This window comes from Hydra vulgaris, chromosome 07, assembly GCF_038396675.1.
Source record: "Hydra vulgaris chromosome 07, alternate assembly HydraT2T_AEP".
NCBI lineage: Eukaryota > Metazoa > Cnidaria > Hydrozoa > Anthoathecata > Hydridae > Hydra > Hydra vulgaris.
In genome coordinates this window covers 17,583,161-17,603,450 of record NC_088926.1, presented here as the reverse complement: position 1 = coordinate 17,603,450, position 20,290 = coordinate 17,583,161, and the positions used below count along the sequence as shown (strand labels likewise).

Sequence of the window (20,290 nt, the reverse complement as noted above, 5' to 3'; positions counted from 1 at the left end):
GGTGTATTTCAAATTGAAATACACAAAATACACAATACATAGTGAATTTCAAATTGAAATACACAATACACGGTGTATTTCAAATTGAATTACACAAAATACACAATACACGGTGTATTTCAACACAGTAATTATATTATTATACTCGCTGCTATTACTTAAGTCTTTATTATTATTTAAGTCTTTTATTGACAACAAATATAAGCCAATCGGAAACTAATAAATATTATTATCACCAATCGTGTGGTTGCAATTACAGAAAGTAAATAGCTATAATGGATGATGGAAAAATATTATTTTAATATTAAAACATCGTTATTTATAAAACTTCTTACTAAGTTTTCTCGAAAAGCTACCATAAAAGGATTTAAATGTTGATAGTTTTGAAATGTACTTATGGACTACTTTCAAAATCAAAAAAAAAAAAAAATTAATGGGATATGTTATAAGGTCTTAGGTCACCTTCAAGGTACCCGTGGTTTATATTTCCAGTTTTTATAAATATTATTATAAACATTTGTGATTTATTTAAATTTAGGAAAAATCATCTCATCGAGATTTAGAACTTAAAAATGCTGAGAATCTACTCACAACTGCAAAACGAAATGCTGAAGCCTCAAGCAAAATCTTTAAAGCAAAGCAACAAGTACATTTTTAACTGTGACGGCTCTTTATATTTAATTCTAGTAATTTTTTTTTTATTAGTTTTTTTTATTTTGTTTTTTCTCTCAAGGAAATGGAAGAGTTAGTTTTAGAAATTGAGTCTCTGAAGGATGAAACAAAAATACTTTTAGACCAGGTGAAGTTTTTTTCTTTTTTTGAATCTACTACAGTGAATAATGACAACAACAAAAAAAAGATTCTTGGTGAAATCAATCTCTATCATGTCTCAACCCAAACTATAAACTCAGTATAGCTCTTTAAAAAAAGTAAAATAATCAGTGGCTTTTTGTGTGCACTAAGTTACACACACACACACACACACACACACACACACACACACACACACACACACACACACACACACACACACACACATTTTTTACATATTTGTTGCACATATATATCTACTTATACATAATTAGATATGCAATATATTATGTTTTTTTAAATCTAAACTTTATCTAGTTATCCAAAGTAAGTGACCAGGGCCCTGGCTCCAGCCCCAGCTAAAAATGAGACTTTTTCCAAATCCAGCCCCAACCCCGGCTAAATTATAAGATTTAGAAGGGGTTGGTAGCCAGGGCTAGAAAAAAATTTATAGTTCTTTATATATTATAATTTTATACTTAAATTTACTATTTCTTAAATTCTGGCATATTTAATTCTAATTAAATATGCCAGAAAATAATTCTGGCAATATTTATGCCAGTATTTAATAAATAGGGACAGATACAGTATAAAGATGCAACTTGTTGAATAAGAAGCCAAACAAGAATGAGTTTGGGTTTATTGTAATAGAGATGATAGCTTGTTTGAGCATTGACCATGATTAGAGAAACAGCAAAAAAGAGGTAGGCTCAAGCCTGCTGCTGATAATGATGATGATGATGATGATAATGATGATGATGATGATGATGATGATGATGATGATGATGATGATGATGATGATGATGATGATGATGATGATGATGATGATGGTAATGACGATTGTGATCATGTTCATCTATTAGGCTGGTAATGATGATTGTGATCATGTTTCATCTATTAGGCTGGCGCAGATGTATTTTTAATACATTGTTTCCAGTTTAGGATGTTGAATGCTGGATCTTCTTGACTCAATCCACCTATTTTTGCTTGTGTCTCTGTTTTTATGACCAGGCAACTCATTCTATTATCTCCTAATGAGGGTACAGCTCTAAAACTCAGTTTTATGGTTCTGAGGCCGGCTGGTAGTCAGGTTTCCCGAACTCTGTAGTAGCTCTCAGAGAGGCTGATTCCATCAACAGCTGAAAAATATCAAAGTATTAACAGTCCATGTTGCGCAAGGATGGTGTCCCTGTTTGTACTTTTGGTGTGCATTGCGGAGGCCACATTTGGAGCCCTTTGTTACGGCTTAGGGTTTATTAGTTGTAATGAGGCAATCGCTTGGGCTATTAAGCAGTGTTCTGAGTACTATCTATGCTTTGAGTCAAGTTCTTCAATTTAATTTAAAAATGAATAAAGTACCAAAAACTATAAAACACAAAAAACCATCATCATCACCAAGTTCTCTAAACCTATCATTCACTAATATTCGTGGTCTTCAAAGTAACTTTTCTTCTGTTGAGTCTTATCTCTTGCAAAGTTCACCAGACCTACTTGCTCTTTGTGAGACTAATTTGAGTTCAGGTGTCTCATCTTGTGATCTTAGTGTTGATGGTTATCTTCCTCTAATTCGTTAAGACTCCAATAGTCACATGCTTGGCCTGGGCATTTACATTCGTAAGAATTCACCTATTTGTTGTGAAACTAGGTTTGAATCCACAGACTATTCTTTCATGTTCTTTCGTTTAGCACCACTTCACTCTATTGCCTTTCTCTTTGTTCTATATCGCTCTCCTTCATCTCAAGACTGCACTCTTTTTGATGTTATTTCTGATCATATTGACCAAGCCCTCTCTCTTTATCCATCAGCTAATATAGTTATTGTTGGTGACTTTAATGCTCACCACTCTGAATGGCTTGGCTCTAGTGTCAGTGATTCGGCAGGCATTAAAGCCCACAACTTTTGCCTTTCTCAATCCCTAACTCAAATAGTCAACTTTCCAACTCGCTTTCCTGACAACCCGAATCATTTACCTTCTCTACTTGACTTATGTCTTGTTTCTGATCCTAGTCAGTGCTCAGTTTCTCCACATTCACCCTTAGGTGCTTCTGATCACAGTTTGATCTCTTTAAAACTAATATCTCATTCTTCTTCATCACCTGAATCCCCCTATTATTGAACCTCTTACAACTACAGTAAAGCTGACTAGGATTCTTTCCGCAATTTTCTTCGTGATGGCCCTTGGGTAGAAATCTTTTGTCTTCCTGTCGACAAATGTGCTTCTTACATAACTTCGTGGATTCAGGCTGGCATTGAATCTTTTGTTTCCTCTCGACAATTCCAGGTCAAGCCTCACTCTCCTCCATGGTTTTCCTCACGCTGTGCTGCTGCGATTGCCAATCAAAACCATTACTTCCATATTTATCAGCAAAACAATTCTTCAGAAAACAGATGTCTGTTTATTACTGCTAGAAACAATTGTAAAAAAGTTTTGTCTAATGCCAAAACCCGCTATTGTCAGGTCATGAAATCTCGTATATCATCTCAAAAATTAGACTCTCATGACTTCTGGAGAATCTTTAATAATATCAATAATAAGGGCAAATCTTTAATTCCACCTCTCTTGTATGATTCAGACTGTGTCACCTCACCTAAAGACAAAGCCGAATTGTTTGCTAAAAACTTTTCATCAATATCATCTCTTGATTCCACTAGTTGCGTTCTACCTGATATTGCCAACAAACAGGTTGATCCATTGCTTGACATTTGTATCACTCCAGCTTCTGTATCTAAAGTGATTTCCTGCCTAGACTCTTCTACAGCTTGTGGCCCGGACAACATACCTGTTATTGTCTTGCAGAAGTGTTCTCCGGAGCTGTCGTCTTTACTCTCAAAACTATTCAACAAGTGCCTATCAGAGTCTTGTTTTCCGTCTGCTGGAAAGCAGCATCTGTTATCCCTATCTTCAAAAATTCTGGAGTGCGATCTGATTCGTCTAACTACCGTCCCATTAGTCTTCTTCCTATCATAAGCAAGGTTTTTGAGTCTTTAATTAACAACTACTTAATTTCTCATCTTAAATCTAATAACTTACCTTCTGACCATCAATATGGATTTCAATCTTCTCGTTCTACAGCTGATTTGCTAACAGTAATAACTGATAGGTTTTATCGTGCATTAGATAAAGGTGGAGAGGTTAAGGCCATCGCGGTGGAGAGGTCAAGGCCATCTTGACATTTCAAAAGCTTTTGATAAAGTTTGGCGTGCTGGTCTTCTCCATAAACTTTCTTCTTATGGTGTATCCGGCAACATCTTTAAGATTATTGAATCCTTCCTTTCCAATCGTAGTATAAAAGTTGTCCTCGATGGACAGCACTCTTCTTCTTATTCTGTAACTTCAAGGGTTCCTCAAGGTTCTATCCTTGGCCCTATACTATTTTTAATTTACATTAACGATCTTCCAGATATTCTCACATCTAAGGTGGCATTGTTTGCTCATGATACTACCATTTATTCTTGTCGTGATAAAAAACCAACACCCTCTAATTGCTTGGAGGGGGCATTTGAGCTTGAAAAGGATCTCACTTCTGCTACAGCATGGGGCTCACAGTGGCTGGTGAACTTTAATTCAGATAAAACTCAATTTTTTTCAGCCATTCGTTATCGCAATAATTTAGATCTTCCTTTATTTATGAACGGTGATGTACTCGATGAGTCATCTACTCTTCATCTTCTAGGATTAACTCTTACATCCAATCTTTCTTGGAAACCATATATCAAATCAGTTGCAAAATTAGCATCTGCTAAGGTTGCATCTCTTTATCAAGCTCGTCACTTTCTTACTTTGGATTCTATTCTCTATCTCTATAAATCTCAAATCCGGCCTTGTATGGAATACTGTTGCCATATCTGGGGCAGTTCTTCTGGTGATGCCCTTTCTCTTTTAGGCAAGGTGCAAAAACGCACTGTTAACATAGTTGGACCTGCTCTTGCAGCCAACCTCCAATCATTATCACATAATGTTGTCGTAATGTTGTTTCTCTTTAGTAGATGGCACAAGCGTCTCTTGTGCCATCTACTAAAATTCATTCTCGTGTTACTCGTCATTCAATTAAGTGTCATCCTTTTTCTGTGACTGTTCCTAAGTGCTCCAAAAACGCTTATTCATCTAGTTTTTTTCCTCGAACATCAGTTCTTTGGAATTTGCTTCCTTCATCTTGCTTTCCTGATTCATATAATTTGCAATCCTTTAAGTCGTCTGTCAATCGTTATCTTGCTCTACAATCTTCATCTTTTTTCTTTCAGTAACTTCCAACTATAATTAGTGGCTGCCTGCAGCCTTGTTGGAAGCGAAGATGATTAAAAAAAAAAAAAAATGTTGATCATAATGATGTTTATATATGCATATATATATACAAAATATGACATGAATTTGTATTTTAGGATGTATAAATGTTTATGCAGCCCCGGTCACAAGTCCAGCCCCGGCTATATTTTATCAAACTTGGCCCCAGCCCTGGCCAAATATCAACCTCGATCGTTTACTAGTTATCCAAGCATTTTAGAAATTCAAAAAAAATTTTACAAAAAGTTCAAAACTTAAAGATTTATAATACTGACTGTTGTGCTGTTTTAAAATTACAATTGTATTAATGGCCTATGGTAATTGCTAACACATTAAAAATAACAACACATTTTAACTAAACTTATTTGACAAATAATTTATAAATTTTAGTTTTTGCAAAGTTCTTTAAACAAATTACATATTTATTTCTAAATATGTACTGACAGAAATTGTTCTAAAAGTTCTTTTTAAAAAGTAACATTTGTTTCAAAACTTTAATTGAAAAACTCAAATTAGAATTATAAAAGCATCAATTCATTTTAAAAAAAATATGTTCTCTTTTTTTTTTTAAAGCAAATTATATATTTTACATATATAAAAATCTGGTAATTTTTACATATATAAATAGTACTTAAAATTAAAATAATTAACTACGAAAATCACAAATATTTTGTACAAAATATAATGTCACTTATGCTTAGTTGTTATAATTACAGACTTAGTTTTTGTGTTAACACTTGTTTGGTTAATTACTGACTTAGTTGTATATTGTATGTATACTTGTTAACTTTATTTCTGATTTAGTTCTCACATGCACTTTTGTTTGCTTGATCACTTATTAAATTTTTCCATTTACTATTATTTACTAGATCACTGGTTCAGTGACTGCACGCATGTTAGCTTTAGTACTGATTTGATTTTTTAATGAGTTTTATGTATTTATTTTAGACTTCTGAATTAAAAAAAAATCTTATAAAGTTAGAAGATGAGATTGTCAAATTATCAGAAATATCCCAATCCAAGATGGTTTGTTTTAATAACTTTTTTTCTGTTATTATTTTAATTATAATTATTAATTTACTTAATATATAAGTAATATGTAGTGCAGTGGTATCGCCTCAGAAACAAAGGATCTGGATCCTAGAGGTGTGGTTCAAACCCCACCTCTAGGCAAGTTTTGTGACATCGGTTAGGAAGGAGGGATGAACTTCCTATTAAATGCTCATCCGTGGTGCTCTGTGATAAGTCGGTTAGGACTTCTTGGGGCACCTAAAATAAAATTAAAAATTAAAAAATAAAAATTGTGGCTTTTTATGATTTATACTGCTCATTATATTTCCCAATTATAAAGATGCAGATGGCATTGACATTTACTGGAAGCCAATAAAATTAACATTGCTTTGAGTACAGTGCTGCTTGGGTGGAGAGATGCCTAAAAAAATGATTCACTACTTACTTAAAACAAATTTAACAAAAATAAAAAATATAGATGTGTGTATCGAAACACTTCAGTTCATAGAAAAATTCTACTAAGCTAGTTTATTATTATTTTCGAAAAAAATTAATTAACTAATTAATTTTACATTGCAATATATTTAAAACTGTTGTTCAGTACTTTATTTAACAAAAAAATTACATGATAAATTTTAAAAAAGGATTTAAAATTTAAGATTCAAAAAAAAAAAATTTATTATTTCTGCTACATGCTATCTATACTAAAGTACTTAAATTGGCTTTACAAATATTTTTTCATTTTTGCTAGCATTTAGCAATATGTCTTTTTAATGTACATTGTCAAGGTCGCATATTTTTATAACTTTAGATTAAATAGCAGGAATGAGACAAATATCTTATTGCTATGTTTGAGTCAGATGGCTAATGACTATAATATTGAAAAGTATTAAAATAATGTTACCATGGTTACCACCTAACTGTTTTAATTTTAGTAGCAAATTAATAACCTTAAGAAAAATCTACCTACTTGCTCTTGATGAGACAAATTTAAGTTTCATTTTGGAATTATAGTGTTGTTGGTTATTATCAGGTTCAGACCTCTAATTCATCCTATCATTGCACATTTTATACTATGTTATGGGTGATTGGGATTCTTTTCGTGATTTTTTTTTTGAGATGGTCTTTAGGCTAATGTCTTGTTTCTCTGTGTTTTGCTTTTTTTTAATGTTTCTCTGTGTTTTGCTCAAATATCAGTGCTTTTGAGTTCTCTCTCTTGTCTTAATGTTTTCCCGACTCAATTTACTGATTTACAGTTTACAATTTACAGTTTTTTTAAACTCTTCTATCAATTGCTTGCTTTATTTTTAACCAAAGTGCTTTGATAATTTTAGCTGTTGCCTCCCTACCAGCTTCTGAACTTTATGTTAACAATGAGAGCTGTCACAGAGCTTGGAAAACTTTACTATTAGCTGGCCAGAACCGTTAAACAGGCTTTTAGTGCTGTATTCCCATTAGAAGATAACATAAAAGGTTGCATAGTCACTACCAATAAGGCACAAGCAAAAGCCCATGAATAATGGTTATATGGTTCAACGTTCATTCTAGGCCTCTACAACATAACACAGGTTTACATCTATGTCAGCCTTTTAGATGTAGAAGGAATGTGATACTGGTCAACAGAACATTTCTTCTAACCCCTGAAATCTTTGTCTTGAATGTCTTCTATAAGGCAGTAGTCAGATGCAGTTAATATCTGCCCATGTTAAGTATTTTTCTTGAGTTGCTATCTCTAGTCTTCATTCAACTAAAAGCACCAAGAAAAACAAACCCTACAAGAGTTCCCTTTGCCTAGAAAAGCTAACCCTGCAAGACAGCCAAACATGAAGCAAGTTCAGATTTACTAGATTACATTTTCTTAGTAACAAAGTATTACTTTAATAATCTTAACATTGCAAAAAATCTTTCTTTCTTTAATCCAAATATGGATATTGTTCTTGACATATCAAATAAGTTCAGTAAAGTCTGGTCTTCTCTATAGGCTCTTTATAGATTTTTGCTATAAAATATTATTTTCTAATTTTTTTCTTCCTGCATCAATGTTTAGGAGTTCATTATGTCTTTATGTTTTCCTGTTTCATACAGTTTACATTTTTTCAAGTCTTCTGCCAATTGTTTTTTTTTTTTTATCTCTCCTCTTTGCTATCTATTAACTTGTAACTTGAATAATAGGTGCTTGCAGTTATGTTGGGAATTTATTTTGTTTAAAATAAAAACTGTATAGGTTTAGAATAAATATTAACCTGCTGTTTCAATTTTTTAGTTGCTTCAAAACAATGGTTTTTAAACCTGCTTTTCAAATATTTTTTTAACTTGAACAATATTAGGTTTTAAATCATAAGGTTACAATATTTTTAGGCTGCGGTAAAAAATGCAGAAGACATGCTACATAATCAAAAGGAGATTTTAAAACATTGCAATGAGGTATTGTAATTTGTATAGTTTTTTTTTTTTTTTTGAGTGCATGATAATGTTATTGTTTTTTTGTTGTTAATTTTGTACTGATAATAATTAGGATGAAGCAGTTTTGTTTTTTATTATTTTTTATTTATTTATATATATGATTTATTATTATATAGTTATATTAGTTATTATTATATAATATTATATATTATTAAATTATTATTATATATTTATTTATATATATATAACAGTTTTGCTTTTTATTATTTGTTATTTATGTTTTGTTTTTTATTATTTATGCTTGATAATTTTGATGAGTTGCAACCCTCATAAATAGGAAAAATAAGGCAATAAATTGTCTTAAGCTTAAACTGTAAGAGGTCGGCAAATAAATTTATACACAAAGGTCTTACCATAAAACATAGAAACAAGGATGGCGATTTTTTGCTGACCTCAAGCACTTTTAGCTTGGCAGTTAGGTCGGCATTGCTGAATGTTGACCCTAATTCCGAGGGCTGGAGATGTGGTATTGGGTTTTTTATTATTTAAAATGTATTCTAATTTTGAATAGTGGTTATACTGAGGATGTTTTTTATTATTTAAGCTTCATGAAAATTTAGTACAGTGGCTACACTTGGGTTAAAGCTTTCTTACCTAATAGTTATTAACTTGTTTTAATAACTATTAGGTAAGAATAATTTTTCATTTTGTTATGACTTATAAAAAAAGGTTAAGTGATTATTGATAATACTAAAACAGGTTGTGAAGAATTTTTTTTTTTCTACTGTTGCTAAGTTTTTTAAGGTGCTAATATTATATACTGTATAAAATATATATGACATTTAAAAATTATTTTAACACTCTTTGAAGGATTCTGTAATTTTATTATTCATTTAACTAATATGCTTTATTTATTATAAAAATTGGAAATTATGAAGTTATTTGGGTTTATTACAAATCACAAATTCAGTTAGTTAATGAAATGTTCAAATCACAATATTGAAATTGTTAATTATCAAATTAATTAGACTTGAAATAATTATAATTAAATTAATAATATATTAAATAATATCATAAAAAGTGTGCTAAGCCTATCTAATTAACCAGTTAAAGAGTAAATTTAGACGAATATACAAAGGAGTCAGTTTAAGTATGGGGCAGTGGTATGATACAATAATGGTAAGCAAATTTAGGTGGTTATTGTGCTCAATGCAAAAAAGAGCTAAGAATAAGATATGGGTACCTTATTAAGCGGTTAAATGAAGAGTGGCTTGTGTGGCTCAGCAATGCTTGAAAATAAGTGTAATAAACACTTCATAAGTTGTTGGTTTAAATAATTGATCTTAAAGTCAACCCTAAATTTATAAAGACTGATGTTGGACCTTACCTAGTCTTTAAAAACAGGATGTTATTGTACTCTAGCATTGTTTAATTCTTAAGACTTAAAAAACTAAGTAAAAAAAGCAATGATTATTAAATCACCAAAGTAATAAAATTGCAGTTATCAATGTTTGAAGTAAAACTTTATCTATCTTTGAAGTAACACTTTATCTAACATTATGTTATTGACTGTTATAGGATTATTAATTTACTGAATTGATTAAATAGATAAATTAAATAAGATTGCAATTATGTATGTAATTAAACTGTTTGCTATTACATTTTTTGTTTTCCATAAAAATAATAGTGTCTGGTTTTTTGTCTCAGGAGTTATTAATGTTAGAAATCAAACTGTTGGGCCATAACAGATAGCTCACAACTGTATTTAACATAGAATATGGAGGAGCTCATAAATGATTTTACAATATAAATACTCAGTCTTGTTTTGTAAACAGGTTTAACATTTAGAAAAGCATTCATTTAAAAAATTTTGCCTTATTAAAAATTGTTTAAGCCACACAAGTGTAGAGCTGTTAACTGCAATAGAAAAAAAAAAAGCTATATATATATTTATGTTCCTAACTGAGTTGACATAAAAGTCAAATCAATGTTAAGTTTAAGTTTTAATTTCAAGTTAAGTTCAAGGCCTTTCTTTTTTTCAGATTTTTAATTTGATTAGGCTTTATTTTTTACAGATGTGTCAGAATTAGGAAACTTAAGTACTACCCTTCCGTTTATTGATATTGATCAGCCACTTTCATCTAAGTTAACCGTATTATCTAATAATAAAAGTAGAAAATCCACTTCAAACTTTGGGTATTGTAAAAAAAATATAAGCAATGCACAATGTTAAGTAAAATGTAATTACTGTTTGCATTCTTTATTGGGAAGACCTAAAGATGAAACTAGTCACATGGTCAAATATTTGAGGACTAAACACCCACAAGTTTGTTTCCCAATAAAAGGTCAAACCTGTTACCAGAATGATAATGCTATAAATGACATTGGAGTTAAAAAGTTTTAAATTTAATCAAGAAATAAGTAGAAATGAATTAATCTGTATGCTAATACTTCACAAATATCTTTTTTCAATTGTGTAAAAAATAAAAATCTTTAACCTCTTTTTAAAATGGTTAGTCGTTGAATTATAAATGATTTTTATATGCTGTAGTTGACAAACTACAATGTTAAATTAACCTCACACGTGATTTGTGGATGTTCTTTTCAAGATAAATCTTACATTGCCTTTACTTGCCATTATATTGATATTAATTGGCAAATAAAAAAGCATGTACTTAATTTTATTGATATTGGAGCCCCTCATACTGCAATAGCATTATATAAAGCGGTTTTTGAGAAGTTGTACAAATGGAAAATTGATAGAAAAATAATGTGGATAGTTTTAGATGACAAAAATGATACAATTGTTAAAATTTTGAACGTCATATAAGAAGAGTTAATGATTAAAATTCTCCAAGAGAACTTTAATCATCAACTATACTTGATGCTTGATACTTATATGATGCTTGATACTGCATTTAAATTTAAAGATGCCTTTACTTATTTGAAAGAAATTGATTTAAATTAAACACATTCATTGATTGAAAACAAGTGGACACATTCACTAAATGAAGAAAAGTGGACAAAAGTAAGAGTTTGTTGTGACTAATTAAAATAACTTTATGAAGTAACAAATCTTTTTTCTAAAACATTAAATCAGCCAACTACTATATTATTCATATATGTGAAATTTTGTTACAAATAATGAATATGTGCAGCAATCATATTCAATTTATATGTGAAATGGAGAAAAAAATGATGGAAAATTTTTTAATATATTGAAAGGTTCTGGTGTTATAACCATTGCTTAAACCACATTATAAAATGATTACTACAGCATTGCTTACTACCTCAAGGAAATTTATGGTAATGCAAGTGAAAAAAAGGTAGGTGTTGCACTATTAAATAAGCACAGGTGGTATAGTTCTTGAAAAGTATTGTAGCTCTATCATGCCAACCACATTGAAAGCTATTCTATAATCTCAAGATTGGATAAAAATTGAAAGTTTTTTAATTTTAATGTTAATTTTCTTTAGTTTATTTTTCTATTTTTAAGTTTCTAATAAACAGAGAAAAACAGCAATGTGGCCTCCATTAATTAAAACAAAAATGAAGCTTTTCTAATTTCTTAGCAAAAGCAAAAAAGGAGAAAACACTCTTGTTAAATGTTAAGTAGTCTTTTTGATTGGATTGAGAAGTTCAACAATCATAGAGATTTTACTTGGCACTTGTCTGAAGTTTAACAGTTATCTTTTCAGTTAAAATAAAAAACATTATTTTTGAAAAATATTTTATGTATTCATTTTCTTAACTATTCATTGGCCACCATCTTTGAATATATTGGCCACCATCTTTAAATATATTGGCCACCATCTTAAATGATACTTTGAATAGGAAAAAGAACACTATCACGTTTAAAGAACAGCCGTGATGCAATGGTAAGATCACTTACTGTACGCAGCCAGGGCACAGTGGTTAGGTTCTTAAAACCTAGAGGTCTAAGATTTAATTCTTGCTCCGACCATATTTGTAACATTACGGAAAGTGGCATGAAATTCCTAAATAAATTTTCTTCCACAGTGTTCTTTGACAAGACAGTTAGGTCTTCTTAACGGATGATGCGGAAGTTATCGTACAAATCTTAATTTCATTATTTGAGCATAATAATTAGTTTTTGTGGTTTTATGCGTAGGCATAAATGTTCTATAAAATATAAATAAACCTAATATTAAAAAAAAAAAAAAATCGTAAATCATTTTGAAAAGAAAGGATTTGCTCGAAGTACAATATATGATAACCTAAAAAGACTTGAAACTGTTCAATCGTTTTCTGATAGAAAGCACCCTGGTCGTCCGACATCCTGGACTAGAGAAAAGAAAGCTGAATTAACGAGACTTGTCAACAATCGAAAAGGAACCAGTCAAAGAAAAATAGGTATTAAATTCGGTGTAAATCAATCGACAATTAGTCGTCAGTTAAAAAAAATGAATATTAAATATAGAAAATGTGAAAAGACTCCAAAATACACTATGGAACATCAAATAAAGGCAAAGAAAAGAAGCAGGAAACTAGTTAACCAACTCTATAACACAAAATCGCTTCTTGTCATCGATGACGAAAAATACTTTTGTTTTGCTGGAGACAACATGCCTGGAAAGTCTGGATACTACACAAACAACAAAAAGACATGCCCAGAAAGTGTTTGTTTTATAAGAAAAGAGAAATTTCCAAAAAAATTAATAATGTAAATAGCCATATCTGACCGTGGTATGTCTGAGCCATTGTTTCGCACTTCCAAGGCTGTAGCGATCAATTCATCAATCTGTATTAATGAATGTTTAGAAAAACGACTTCTTCCATTTATTCACAAGTATCATGGAGACTCTAACTATTTATTTTGGCCAGATTTAGCAAGTTCTTATTATTCTAAAGATTCTCTAAATTGGGTAGACCAATATAGACATATTGGTCTACCCAATTTGGAATTAGGAAAAAGAACACTATCACTATCCAATTTTAAATTATGTTGATAAAGTATCCAATCCCCCAAATGTGCCTCAAGCACGACTAATTGAAAATTTTTGGGTGCATTTGGCACAGAAGGTTTACGAGGGAGATTGGCAAGCCTCAACAGAGCAAGTTTTGATTGATCGCATTAAACTAAAACTACAAGAAATTGATTTAAACTTTTTACAGTCGCATATGAAAGGCGTCAGAGCAAAATTGAGATCAATTGCAGATGGTGGTGTTTTTTCATATAAAAAATAATACATTTTTATTAAAAGATAAATGCTTTATTTAAAAAAAATATAATAGTAGTTTGTTTTTTTATTTACAAATAAGTTATTGACGTTTTTATTTTGTCCGATAACTTCCGCATCACCCGTTAGAGCACTTAAATAGTCACAAAAAAAGTTTTAACTGTTTTTTTTTATAAAAATCAAATAAAAGCTATATTTTATGAGGAAGACACAGGATGGCATAAATTATTTATGTCCCAGATAAATAATCTTGATACCTGACCTAAAATTAAATCCATATAAACAAGTTGAGTCCAGGTTTGGGTCCATTGATAATCTGATACAACCTAACTTATGAGCAACGAGTTTTTATTAAGTATTATATTAAGTGGCTTTTAGTAGTTGGTAAATTTTGATTGAAACTGTCAGAAGTTTTTGATCATCATCCTGTATATTTATATAGTATGTAGTAATATTGTATAGATCATCATCTGTGTATTTATATAGTATGTAGTAATATTGTATATGTTGTATTCTTATGATATCAATTTCTTAAAACAAAAGAAATTGATACTATATTATTTTTTTCTTATCTGAAGAAATACTTGTTTTGTTTCCATCCTTTAATGTTAGAGTTTTCAGCATTCCGCATGTTTGAAATATCTAAACTTCATAAAATCCTAATTATTTTTAGAACATAACAAATTTATCAAAAGAGAAAAATCAAATAGTCAAAGAATCTTCTAATAACGCTTTGTTACTGAAAGATTTGATGCACAGAATAAGTAAAATTAACAAAGAAACTCAAGATGCTGCTAATAAGGTAAGAATATGTTTGATTTTTTGTGCTAAAGTTTGCTTATCAGCTGAAATATCTTTTTATAGTAAGTCTAAGAAAACACGATTTGAAAGAGGTCTGAGAAATTCTGAAAAATCTTCTCAAAGAAATTCAAAGAAAAATTTTCTTTCTTCATAAAGAAAGTTATTGCTTTATGAAAAAATTCATTAAACATTCAACACTTTCTTTTATTATAAAAATTTCTTTTACTATACTTTCTAAAGATTTAAAAACTTATTTTTAAAGGTTGAACATATGCTTAACAAATATGATTGGATTAAAACTGAAAAAAACTATTTTGGCCAAGTAAACACTGCTTATGATTTCAATAATAATGATCCGAAAGAAGCTGCAAAAAAAATGGCTCGTTTAGAAGAAACTAAAGAAAAACTTGGTAAAACTGTAAACATGAGAGCAATGAATATGTTAGGGAAAGCTGAGGAAAAGGTTTTTATATTTATTTATATCTTTGAAATATATAATATATTTTTTATAAAATAATAAAAATATAAATATATCTTTGAAAATTTATTGCTTTTTTTAATTATTTATCTTCTTCAAAAAAGTCTAAGAAAGAAACTGGTAATAATAACTTAACTAATAATACTTTTTAATTAGTATAAATTATTGTCCCTGGAATCAATTAAAATACTTGTAAGATAAATAATGATTTTTATTAGTCCCTTGAATTAATTTAAGCAATTTTTACCATATAACTAGTTAATATTGTTTTGCTATAATTTTATTAATTTGAACAGATAAGTAACATTTTATTTAAATAGTTTTGTTTGTGTTATTTCTTATTTGTATTTTTAGTATAATGATCTAATGAAAAATAAAAGAATGGTGGAAACAGATAAATTAAAAATTGAAGATCTTATTAAAGAATTAGATGAGCAAAAAAATCAAAAACTGAGAGAGGCATGGATTCAAGTCAACAAGGTTTGTTCTTTAGGTTGTTTCTTCCTTCATACATGCATGACTAACTGGTCTCTTCTTCATGTTTGTAAGTGCAATTGTTTGTTTGTTGTTGTTTTTTTGTGCACATACAAGCGAAAGCAGAGAGGATATACATTTTGTCATTCCTCTCTGCTTTCTTATCTGTTAGCTAATGAAAGTATTAACTAAAAACCTTACCTTAAAATACTTTCTATTTCATACTTTATTTTTTGTTCATGTTGTTAAAATATTATCATAAAGATGTTAGTATTTTCAGGTAATAGATTTGAAAATGGCCTCTTTTTTCCTTCGTAATACAAATATTATTTATGTTATGGGTGACCCTATTATTAGAAAGTCTGAATAATTTTAATGATAATACAATATAAATATAATGAAAATAACACGTGTTTAAAAGAACTCTTAATGCGTGTGCGTTTATTTTAAAGGGAAAAAAAATAAATATATACAATGGTTCAATACCATGTCATGATGTGTTCTTCTATTGCAAGTTAAAATTCACTAGCCCCTTTGATTTGTAGCTGCTTTTCTGAAAATTATTAATTTACAAAAAAATGTGTAATCTTTGAAAATAAAATAGCTCAAAAAAGGCATCAGATATGAAATCTGCATAGTCAAGTTGCTATAACACAGACATCTGCTTTCATTAATATTTTCAAAAATATTTTATTGTTGTACAGTGTTATTAGTGATATGAAAATTTTTTTTAGTATTAAATTAAATTTGCAAATTTTATATGTAAAAAAAAAATTAATGTTGGAAAAAAATCATTTTCTTCCGAAAACAAAAACTTAATTTCATTTAAATTCTCTGAAGAAGGGGGTGCTTAGATCTGTCTATTTTTAATGTGGAGGTCTTAAGACATTAAAGATTTCTGATTTCAATTTAAAATCTTTTTTATATATGTGCAATAAATGAAAACCAAATCAAAGATTTCAGAATATATGCCATTGTACACAACAAATCATTTTTAAGTGTTTACCATTATAATGTTTTTATTATTTATGTCAATCCTTATTTTCTTGTTGATGTGTTTAACTGGATTTGTGCTTATTTTTTGTTTTGAAACTTTATAGGATTTTGGAAGTATTTTCTCTACACTTCTACCAGGTGCCAACGCAAAGTTGTCGCCGCCCGAAGGTCTTGGTGTGTTAGACGGTCTTGAAGTTAAAGTATGTTTTGGCAACGTCTGGAAAGAAAGTCTAACCGAACTTAGTGGTGGCCAAAGGTATAGTGATGTGAAGATTTGATTAACATAATTTATTCACATAATTAAATTTGATTAACATAATTAAATATTTTATAATTCGAATCAAAAAGGGTATGTTTAGTTTATACGAAAACTATAAACAAAACATAACTTTTTGTTCGTGCGCGATCGATTTCATGAGAACAGACTACAGGGTTACCATATGTCTTAATTTTACGAAGGAGAGCGCAGCGCTAAATTATTTAAAATTAAAACTTTCATTGCGCTCTCCTATGTAAAATCAGGACATGTGGTAACTTTGGATATTGTAGTTATATTGTTTTTTAATCTACTCTTTTGTAACCAATGATATAATTTTTTAAAGGTCATTAGTTGCACTCTCGTTAATTTTATCAATGTTGTTATTCAAACCGGCACCAATTTATATCCTCGACGAAGTCGATGCAGCTCTTGACCTATCACATACTCAAAATATTGGTCAAATGTTGCGTGCACATTTTCGCCATTCACAGTTCATAGTGGTATCGTTAAAAGATGGTATGTTTAGCAATGCAAACGTTTTGTTCAAGACTAAATTTGTTGACGGTGTGTCTACTGTAACCCGATTTGTTCAAAACCAATCACAAAAAGCAGTTTTACGTCATTAAAATTGCTTTGTTAATTTTATTACCTGCTATACAATTCGATGAATTGAAAAGATAAAATGACAATACTAATCCCAGCACGTTCGCTGTTATCTGCTTTTAATCGTAAAAAGCAGTTTTACGTCATTAAAATTGCTTTGTTTTATTATCTAGATTTTTCTATCGAAATATTTATGCTTGTTTTATCTGATACATAGATTTATTTAATAATAATTTGTAATTAGTTTTAATGTTATTAGTCTTTTAAATTATGTAGTAGATATTTTGACCTATATATCCAAAGAGCAAATTCTATAACAAAATACAATTAAAATGAAACTTATACCAATTCAGCAATTTCAGCAAAATTAAACTAAGCTGCATCATAAAAGGAATAAATATAATACTTAAATTTAAAATCGCGTTTTGCATTCGATACAAGATTTAAAAAGCAATATTTGTTTTCTTTAAAATTATTTCATTACTTTAGGGTTTTTTTTTTTTTTTTTTTTGAAAATTATGTAAAATATACAGACTATTTTCCAAGACATAAGTTCTCGAATGTCTGCAGCTAAAGCAGGAACTCCAGGTTGTACCATGGCCATTGTTGATCTGGGTGGTCTGTAACTTTTGAAGGCGTATTGTCTACATCAAAAAAAATTTTGCTATCGAATGAACAGTTGATTATAAACCCTGCATATGTTTTTCGTTATTGTTGCCAGAGGAATTTAGGAAGCGATAAGCAAACCTGACACATTTGAGTGACGATGAGTGGAGACTTATGTCACTTTAACAATATTCCTTTTCATCAAAATAAAAGGCTTCTAAATTTTAGCTACCAAATAGCGTTCAAAGCTTGGAATATCGATGCTTGTAATGCAAAATAGCATATGTCTTATTTTTAAGTAATGCAATTTTAAAGTTTTTATCTACAAACTTAAAATATTTCTTAAAATATTAATGTTGTTATATTTTTAGAATAACTCGATAAGATTCTAAATTGTGAAAAATAATGTTTTACAGTTCAGTATTAATTAGGGACATAACCAATAGACTCTTACTAGACAGAATAATAAGTGTCTCTAGTATAGAAGGTTGAAGGTCTATTGGATATTTCTTAGACAACATAAAAACTTTAGTTTTTATGTTGTCTAACAAATATCCAATTTTACAAGTTAGTTGCGGAAAAAGCTCACATTTGCTAAAAATGAATGCTAATTTGCCTTAAACACATCAATATCATAAAATTATAATTGCTTCCTCTTTGTTCGCTTTCATACATGTGTCACATGCGGTTTTTAAGAAGTTTTTAAAAAATAGGTATATGATCAGTCCAATGGTTGTAGCTTGTGTAAGCAAGGTAGATGATCTGTGAAACGATTGTACTTGTGTAAGCAAGAAGGTATCTCTTCAATGGTTGTAGCATGTGTAAGCAGTGAAGCGAAAAAAAAATCACTCGCATCGTAAGTGAGTTACTTACATGAACAGCAATAGCACTGTTTATTCATTCATCAGATGGTTTGCAGTTACGATGCATCTTTTTGGATTATCATAAAATTCTCGCGAAAATTTACTCGAGGAAAAATAAGTATAAGTAAAATTGATTTCTAGAAGCGTAAATACTTAAATTTGTATTCGTTGACAAATTTAAGTATTAAGATATTTAAATTTCAACGACAACTAATTCAGAACCAGGTTAGAAAAATAGAGGAAAGTTATTTAACACCATTTTACATTTCTGCTTTGGATGTATGTATATTACATTATGTATAATTATGTATAACAAAATACTAACTAACTGCTAAAAAATAATTAAAAATAATAATACTAACAGTGTAAATAAAATATAATAGTAATAGTAAAAACTAACAGCAAAAATTAAAAATAATTGTAATATCTATAAGTAAATGACTGATATGACTTTATTTAAAAATATGATCAAAGGAAACCAAATTTTTTTTATAATAAAAAAATATAAAAACTAATAAGTATTAATTTATTAAATTATCTATACTATTTGTTGTTTTATTTCGCATTATCTGATTTTTATGTTTAGCGCTATGAATTTTACCCGCGTTCTTACTTAAACTTGAAAGTTATGGCCATGTAAAATTTACAACCTCTTCATCCTGGTAAGAATAGAAATTTTACATGGTTGGCATGGAAACTAAACTTGGTTATAACTTTATATAGACATATATAGATAAAGTGCCGGATTAAGAAAATCCGAGCAATCACTAAAACTTTTTGGGGTTAAAAAACTATTTTTACATTTATTTATTTTTTTTTATTATTTTTTTTTTTTTGCCGTTTAAAAATATACATTCCGTAATTTACTAACAAAATATAAATATAGCAGGGGCGAGAAGAAGACTAATATGTCTTATCACCAAGCCCCTTTATAAATTCCGTAAATATAAAGTTTAATTTTAAAATAAGAAACTTCGTTAAATTTATAGAATAAACAAATGTACAAAAGTGGTAAAATAATAAATAAAACATCTATTAATAAAAAAAAAAAGTGAAGAATTAGCTAGAAGCGCTATAGGCTTAGCAAAAAACAAAAACAATAAGAATATATATATTAGGATATAAATAAATTTAACTCAGTCTTTTTCTAAGATTAATATACTTTTCATGTATTTGATAGATAAATCATAATGTAATTTCAGAAATAGTTTTGTGGTAAATCATTCTTTATTAATAGCTGTCTTAGTTTTGTCTTAAACTCATTAAGCATTGTTAGAGTTTTAAGTTCAGTTGAAAGTATTTTATTCCATGCCTTTGGTCCTCTTATTGAAATTGAAAAATCAGTTGCTGCATAATAACTCTTGGGCTGTATATATCTGTTATTTGAATATCTAGTTAAATATTTGTTTTCCTTTATAAATATTTTTAGAATGATACTTTTATTAATTTTGAACATAAAAATTAGGAGATGATAAATATTTATTTGGTAGATATTTAGTATA

The 20,290-nt window shown here is 29.3% G+C and overlaps 1 protein-coding gene across 1 annotated transcript in view; it reads left to right on the top strand.

The window, feature by feature from the left end:
• LOC100202100 (structural maintenance of chromosomes protein 2) overlaps window positions 1-17,569 on the top strand; it is a 72,922-nt gene extending 55,353 nt beyond the window's left edge. Inside the window, exons 25-33 of the mRNA XM_065801240.1 lie at window positions 539-646; window positions 734-799; window positions 6,042-6,119; window positions 8,463-8,528; window positions 14,382-14,510; window positions 14,772-14,972; window positions 15,342-15,467; window positions 16,562-16,713; window positions 17,060-17,569. Of these exons, the coding sequence (XP_065657312.1) occupies window positions 539-646; window positions 734-799; window positions 6,042-6,119; window positions 8,463-8,528; window positions 14,382-14,510; window positions 14,772-14,972; window positions 15,342-15,467; window positions 16,562-16,713; window positions 17,060-17,342 (1,209 nt within the window). The 3' untranslated portion in view covers window positions 17,343-17,569. The remainder of the gene's footprint in view (window positions 1-538; window positions 647-733; window positions 800-6,041; window positions 6,120-8,462; window positions 8,529-14,381; window positions 14,511-14,771; window positions 14,973-15,341; window positions 15,468-16,561; window positions 16,714-17,059) is intronic.
• The last annotated feature ends 2,721 nt before the right edge of the window (window positions 17,570-20,290 follow it).